The sequence below is a fragment of the Phalaenopsis equestris genome, unplaced genomic scaffold, assembly GCF_001263595.1.
Source record: "Phalaenopsis equestris unplaced genomic scaffold, ASM126359v1 Scaffold000094, whole genome shotgun sequence".
Taxonomy (NCBI): Eukaryota; Viridiplantae; Streptophyta; class Magnoliopsida; order Asparagales; family Orchidaceae; genus Phalaenopsis; species Phalaenopsis equestris.
In genome coordinates this window covers 1,392,520-1,400,468 of record NW_018164536.1, presented here as the reverse complement: position 1 = coordinate 1,400,468, position 7,949 = coordinate 1,392,520, and the positions used below count along the sequence as shown (strand labels likewise).

Genomic DNA, 7,949 nt, shown 5'->3' with positions numbered 1-7,949 from the left:
CCCCCCCCCCGCCCGGGCGGGCCCCGGCCTCGTGGGCGCCGTCGGCGGGCCTTCTAAAATATTTGATCTGGACTCTAGGGAAAATCTCGTCGTCGGCGCCGTTGGGCTCACCGTCGGCGCCCCAGTTTCAATCTTCATATTTTGGTCTTTTTCGCTCCAAATTCGCTCCTTTTTGCATCTTGTTGCTCCAATGACTATAATTCATCATACCTGCAACAAAACATCAAAAATACCCTTCTTTAATGTGTAATATCATCAAAATCAGTGTAAAATAGGTATGAAAATCTCAATATATTTTCCTTTGATCACATCTCTATATGTTGCACGACAAGCTTATGTGCTATAATATCTGGAGGAAGCACATAAGTCAATAAGCCAAGTGGCGGACAAACACTGGAACCAAAAGGCTCTGGTTGGAACATTTTCATTCCTTGAAGAGGCTTATACATATTACGTGGTATGTGACCATTACTTCCCATTGAAAACATTCAACTTAGCTCACTATCTACTGGAACACAACCACTCGTCTACAAGCATGAGCAAGGGAGCAAATGACAGTGAGAAACAAAGCGAGTGTCTTATGGCGGTTATAGGAAGATAGGCAGTTGTTATAAAGGATAAGCCCACTACTGCTATGGTAGGAGCAGCAAAGTGAACCACGGAGGCCCGCAAGGAGAATTCAGAGGAGGGCCCACAGTAGGGAGGATTCCAGCTGCAAGGAGGATCCAATGTCAAAAATTAAAGCGGGGAAAGCTTACAAAAAGAATCTGGCAAATGAGGGTCTGCTGCAGGGAAGATTCCGGTGGCAAAGAGAATAGAGGAAGGGGCCTCCAGGTAGAGTAATGAGAGTCGAGGAGGTCTGCATGTCGGCTGAAGGGGTTCCTTGAAATGTGCATATTACATGAAAAAGAAAACAAAAGTTTAGAAGAGATCTATAAAAGCTAGAGACAAAAGAACTGGCATGGTTGGCATCTTACTCAACCACGCTCAAAAAATTGGTGTCACAAGTGTGAGCCTCCCAAAAGAAGAACCTATCCAAATCGAGCCTAGCACAAAAAAGGGGCCACTTTGTTATTATTCTCTATAAACAAAAAAAAAAAAAATTGTTGAAATTCAAAAAGAAATGCGATGTCCGGTTCAATCTGGAGGTGATATTGCCAACCTTTAGCATGCATAAGATTGCAAAAAGCGCCAATGATAGTCGCACTATCTCCATTGATCATGGTCCCCTTGGTTTCAATCATCCAAGGCTTAAGGAGTTCGCCAAGAAAAATAAACGCCTCCATTTCAACTTGAGAACTGTCCCAGTGGACAAGAGTCATTCCATTTCAGCAGCCAGAAAGACTTTGTCTATCTCATCACGAATTACCACACCAATGCCCGATCCGACAACTGGAGAAATCTAGGGTTTATTCCCACTCTCTGATACTGTGTGGAAAGACGAAGAAAATTATATTCTCTTATTTCATGATTATTAAATTTCAGATCTTCTCCTAATAAAATAAGTAAAGGCTAGGGCAAACTTAACTCCTACAATTACAACTTACAAAATACAATAACTAAAAAAAGAAAGAAATACAACATAAAATGAAAGGAATAAATCAAGAATAAATCTAAAATAGGAAACTCAAAATTCCATACTTGCTTTGTTTAAAGCAAAGCTTAGCACCAAAAAAACTCCCTTAAGCCCCATGCATAATATAAAGAAACAGCTTTCCTATTTCCATCATAAAATAAACAGAAAATCTTTAAACATGAAATAATAGTTGGAACAAAATACTCAAAGGAAGAGGTAAAACCATCAGCTCCGCAGTTTTAGTATACTGTTTTCCTTGTGGTGGAGGCCATGCTAGGTATGTAAATTTCCCTTTTTTCGAGTAGCTGGGTTAAAGGAGTTTCCCGAGAACAAATCTAGCTACGAATGACTAAGGAATAAGAAAGAATTTCTTACTGGAATTTTAATCACATCCTCCCTTTTCCATCCAAGTGAGTTGTACACAAGAATAACCTGCAAGATCAGTGAAGCATCAGTTTCTATAAAAATTACCAGATCAGAAAAAAGAAATTATGAAAAATTAATCATATTACCAGGCTTTTTCCATGGGAGAGCTCTGCTTCAGAAGGAGGGCAGTAACTTAAATTCAGAAGCGGACACTAGACAGTAGAATACAAAAAAAATCAATAATCACAAACCAAGAAACGGAAAAAACAGACATATAATAATTCATTACATAATGCATTTAAACCATAGGTCCAAAATAAACGGAAAAAATAGGAAGCTTATGGAGTAGGCAAAGATTCATCGACGCGAAGAAGCATAACTATAATAAAAAATTTCTCTAGTGATCAATAGTAAAAGCCTATTTTTTTCTATAACATAAGTAGGATAAATACATTATTAAAAGTCATTAGCATAAAACCTCATGCATCATAATATATCTTAACCTGAACGGAAATAACACCCAAACTGTTGATTTATGATAAGTTTAGGGCAGGTGCAGTTGCTTATAAAGGAGGTTGCAAAGCATTTGCGGAAAAAACAGCTTCTAGAAAACTACTATGATTTTTATAAATATTATTTTTCAAAAAAGTCATACAACGATTTTCTTACAACTTTCATACTTAGCAGATCATTTTATAGAAAGTACATTTCCACTAACAAAATTTCTATGAAGCAGCAAGAAAGCAGCATATAAACACAATTGTGGTAACGATCCGAAAAGTAGTGCAAAAAGAAAGCTTCTCCAAACAAACTCTGTGAGATGGCTAAAATGGACGCATTTGATTTACGTGTATGTACAAAAACATATATCTTATTATTATTATTATTATTATATTCTCTTTATATTTATTTATTTACATCCCTTTTTATATTATTTTATATTGTAATTTTTTCTTTGATTTTTAAAACAACGTGGTTGAATTCCCAGCAAATTTTCTTCCAAAGTACATGCAGTTCACTTCCCCATCACAACTTCAGCATGACATGCCAGAATTTTCTGATATCATTTCAGCTTTCTAAATGCATAGTCAGTCCATTTGTGTACTCAGCAATGGATCCAAAAAGTTTCGAATGAAACTGCACCCATCTTTTGTCATTATTGCGGAATGGATTACCTATAATAGCCAATGGTTCTAGAGGGCCCATTCCTAGGTATTGAGGTGATTAAGCCAATTGTTTTATAGAAGATCACTTGAAAGTACAACTTTTATAAACTATGCTGATGGAACTATTATAAGCTGTACTTTCACAATTTGGCAAAAGATACAAAACTTTCCTCGCAATGTAAAACAGTAATTCTATCATATCAAACCTGTTCAAACTTTGTTGCCGGGTTATAGCAATCAGAACCTGACAGTGACTCTGCCAAGCAGCCAAGTGATAACCCAACTACCTTCTCAGACTGAAAAGTAAAAAAAAAAAGAAAAAAATGAAGATTTACATACATACCACTCAATTCATATGTATTTACATACCTAACACCTAAACTTCAATTTTTTACATACAAACCAGTGAAACCACCTTACCTATGCATGAAAAGGTGCATTTCACTTTTTAAAAGTTAAAATTGTGGTATTTTTATGTGATGTGAAATAATTGGGTGGTATAAATGTAAAAAATAAAGTTTAGGTGTTAAATATGTAAATACATATCTAACAATGATGGATCAAAGATGCAAATGCCACAGCATGAGCCAAATTTGTCACCTCAGCATAGCCTATAGATAGTCGTTTTGCATAATCGTTTGCAACGTGCTGTTGCTCAGTTCCACTAACCGCATCATGATGTTGAGCAATGGCTAAAGCATCAGCCAAACTGTCAGTGCTTGGCCCTGAGCTGTTCCTTCCTTTAAGAAATTCCAACTGCCTTGCAGCCTTTAAGGTGGTTGAAAACATTAGATGTCATCTTTTTGGATAACATGTTCAAAATGGGAAATTTACATCGATACAACACAATTTATTTGTATTTACATATCTAACATCCAAAATTTGAAATTTACATTTATAACAATATGGTGGCATGAAACTATGCATGAAAAGGTGTACTTCACTTTCAAAAAGTTAATAGTGGTGGTATTTTTTATGTGATATTAAAGATTAGAGTGGCGTGTATATAAATATGAAAGTTTGGATGTTAGATATGTCAATAAATAAGAATTGAGTGGTATGAATGTAAATGCCCCATTCAAACTATGAAAGAGAACTGAAGCCCTACTAGATAGTAGGCACTCATCCTTCTAACGTATGTTTTGATGCTAGGCCTACTGCTGAAGTATCCTGTCCAATATCTATTTGGTCCATCTGCATATCTACAATTTATACTAGTTAAAACCGCATTATAGATTTCAAATAAACAGGCACGATCAAGAAATTTTAGGGGCCGTTTGGGATTACTCTTTTATTTTATTTTATTATGTTTAAGTTTTACATTGAAATAAAAAATATTTGTTAGTGGTGTTTGCTTTTCTAAACACTCAAGCCATATAAATGTTATTTTGAGTGCTTTTAAAAACACTTAAAATATGCACCAAACAAACATGTTCTTAAAAATAAAAACAAAAATATAAATTAAAAAAAAATAAAAAATGTTCCCAAATAAGCCCTTAACTTTCAAGTAGTTTCGACTTACGGGAAAAAGTCATCTGTCTTGAGAGGCCAAAATTCATTTGCTTCGTATTTAGCATCAGTGTATATGGAAGGTGTCGAATACAAGGCATTAACTCGCCCATCCTGAAGCGTGATAAAAAAATATTAATGGAAAAATTTACTTGCTCCCCTGTAAAATATTAAATAATGCACAAAAATAAATAAATTTTAGTATAAATGCTATAAGAATACAGAATAGATCTTGAAATGCAAAATTTCATGCACAACTGTTTATAAAGAATCAAGCATTGCTTCTTCCAAGATTAGGGCATGCTCAAACAATGCCAATAAATTACAGCACATGAATCATACAACATTTACCAAATACATTTTTGTGTAGCATACATTCTAAAGCACGGTAATTTTACTTTGTAACTGCATAAGATTTTCATTCAAATTGAGATTTAGTTCATTTGTAATTAATATTTTTCACAACATTCTTTTGAATACTTCACTATACATAAAACAAAAAACATCGCAGTTAGCATATCAGCAAATAATTCGATTGAGCGAGATGAAACAAAGGACAACAGATGTAGAGTCGTTGAAGTTCAATTAAATAACATCAACCACAATGAAGGTCACTAAACCATTGCCTGTTTTGTGAAATGGACTGCACCAACAGTTTCGTAACACCAACAATGCCTCAACCACCGTTCAAAAAAAAAAACAGCAAATTTACCCTTGCACGAGACATGAAAAAGATTTTGGCATATGTAAGCAACAAGAAGACGTACAAGACAATTCAAACAATAATTTAAGGACATAATTGAATATCCATAAACAAGCATTCCACCTGTTAGCACCATGAGTCATTTCATATGGTCCATTCGATTTTGATGATAACAAACATTCTGTCAGGTAATACTAATGCTATATTTTAAGTGTTTCAGGCAAGTGCAAAAGGTAGTTCAATCAATAAATTTTGATAAAGTCGAAAGCAACTCAGAATTGAAATTGGGTCATTGCTACTTATTATGCGCAATAATTTAAATTTAACAGCTCACAAATTAAAATTAAAATTAAATGTTTAAATCATATTTTCACATTTGCAAAACAACTACACAAATTTTACATAGGTAAATTTGCATTATTTTTAAAATTATCATGAAATTATTTTTTCGGATAATTTATCTTTTGCATGATTTTAAGCTTCATACATGCATCCGAAACTTGACTTGAACTCAAATTTTATTTCATTAATGTCCTAGCATATCATTAATCAATTCGAGACATTTAGTTATGGACATTTAGTTCAAATTGTCCCCTAAATTATCCAAATTACATTTAGTTCAAATCATCCCCTAAATTATCCAAATTATCATTTTTCTCCTTCCTAATTATCAAAAATGATTATTTTGTCATAGCCACTTGGAATAGTAGTATTTAAAAAAAAAAACATTCAAACAAAATTAGATGAAATAATTATTTGAAAAAATGGCTTCATTATATTCTCAAAATGATGCCTAAAATTAAAAAAATAATAAAGAGGAATGGTACATCTCTCATATTATTATTTTGCTCTCTCCTATCAAAATAATAATTCTTGTTATTTTAATTATTTAGTCCAAATTTTCTTAGTATTTGCACTTAAAATAAATTAATATATTTACTCAAATTAATGTCATCCATTTTATTAATTTTGGATAATCATTTTCTAGTTAAATTAAATATTTTCCTCCCTTTCTCACTTGCATTAATGAATTGTCTAGTTTCTTTAAAATTGTTCAAATCTCTCCAAATTTATTTTGGTTGATATAATTCGAATTTTCTCAAATATTTATAGCTAAATTAGAATTTCTTAAAGTACATTAAAATTTGAAATCATTCAAATTATTTCATAAAACTTTATACATGATATCATTTTTTTATATTAAGGTTTATTTCAAGAAGGTCGAAGCAGGCAAAATAAATCTCTTGGATATCATTTTTTTATATTAAGGTTTATTTCAAGAAAGTTTTCAAAAATTTCAAATTATTATTTAAATTGAATCATAGTTAAATCTCTTGATTGATGATAAATTTATTAATTTAATCCCTCATGAGCCGAAATTCCCTTCCATGCTTACTTTATTTAAAATCCTCATACTTATTTCTCATTGGCCAAATTAATTAATCTCTGAAATATTGATAAGCAGGCAAAATAAATCTACTAAGTTCATATTAAATCATGGTTAGCCACTACCATTGTTTATTCTTGATTTATTTTATTCCTAAATCTCAAAAACATTCCAAAAATTATTTTCTTCCAGTTCTCTAACGTTTGACCGAAATTCTCATTATAAATATGGGCATATGGTTTGGTTAATCAGGCTTGCCCTAAAAATCATACCAAAACTCTGTTGAATTATTGTCTCAATTACTAAATCCCTCCCCTCATTTGCTTAGCCGAAATTCCATCAGTCTTCTCTTGATCCAAGCATCTACAAGGAACATTTTTTGCTCTCTTTCAATCTTTGGTGAGATATTTTCAAGTTGTGAGTTTGTGTTATAAATATTTTCATCTTGATTTAAACTTCATGAAATGTTTGAATTCATGTTTTTAAAGTGAAAGTTCTTTCACATACAAATTTCATATTACCTTGATTTAATATAAATGTGCTTTTTTTTATTTAAGTTAGTTTATTTCTCAAAGTGATATTTATAAGTTTACATTGATTTCATTACATAAATTACATTTTGGGTTCTTCGTATCATCTAGATTAAATATTTTAAAATTGCAAGTCTTTACTTCATCTTCATATTATTTGACCTAAAATAACACCGTGAGTTATTATTTTTATTGTTGTTTTTTTTATTTGATGAGAGAAATATTTTTTATGTATTCCTATGTTTTTTTTAAACACTATCATTGTCGAGTCTCAAGCACTGGATGTAAATAGTAGAGGGTTGTGTTAGGTAGTCGACAATCAACATAAAATTTGTCGAAAAATCATGACATGAATACTTTAGACCTTATTGGAAAATCAATAGGACCTAATGATATATCTTAATCGAAGTGTAGAAATATTAAGGAGACTTTGCAGTTTCATGGCTTACAAAACTCTTTAATATTATTTTAAAAACTAAAAAATGTTTGAGGAGTGATTTGATGTGCGTAGAAATAGTCTATTGGTTTTTTTTAAGAATAAAAGGGGCATACACAAGTGTATAAATCATTGAGAAATTAAAGTTGATGTGTCATACTTTAAAATTATGGGAGACAATAATTGAACATAGGTTAAGACGTGTTACAAAAATTTCTCATAATTAGTTTGGATTTACGTCGAGCAGGTCTATTATGGAAGATATACATCTATTGA

At 32.1% G+C, this 7,949-nt stretch overlaps 1 protein-coding gene across 1 annotated transcript in view; it reads right to left on the bottom strand.

Annotated features, from left to right (window-relative positions):
• The window catches only part of LOC110020168 (alpha-mannosidase At3g26720-like), a 96,116-nt gene that overhangs the window by 65,128 nt on the left and 23,039 nt on the right, over positions 1-7,949 (bottom strand). Inside the window, exons 8-13 of the mRNA XM_020718174.1 lie at positions 4,631-4,731; positions 4,217-4,310; positions 3,709-3,876; positions 3,315-3,404; positions 2,089-2,154; positions 1,952-2,008 (exon numbers count right to left, since the gene is read on the bottom strand). Of these exons, the coding sequence (XP_020573833.1) occupies positions 1,952-2,008; positions 2,089-2,154; positions 3,315-3,404; positions 3,709-3,876; positions 4,217-4,310; positions 4,631-4,731 (576 nt within the window). The remainder of the gene's footprint in view (positions 1-1,951; positions 2,009-2,088; positions 2,155-3,314; positions 3,405-3,708; positions 3,877-4,216; positions 4,311-4,630; positions 4,732-7,949) is intronic.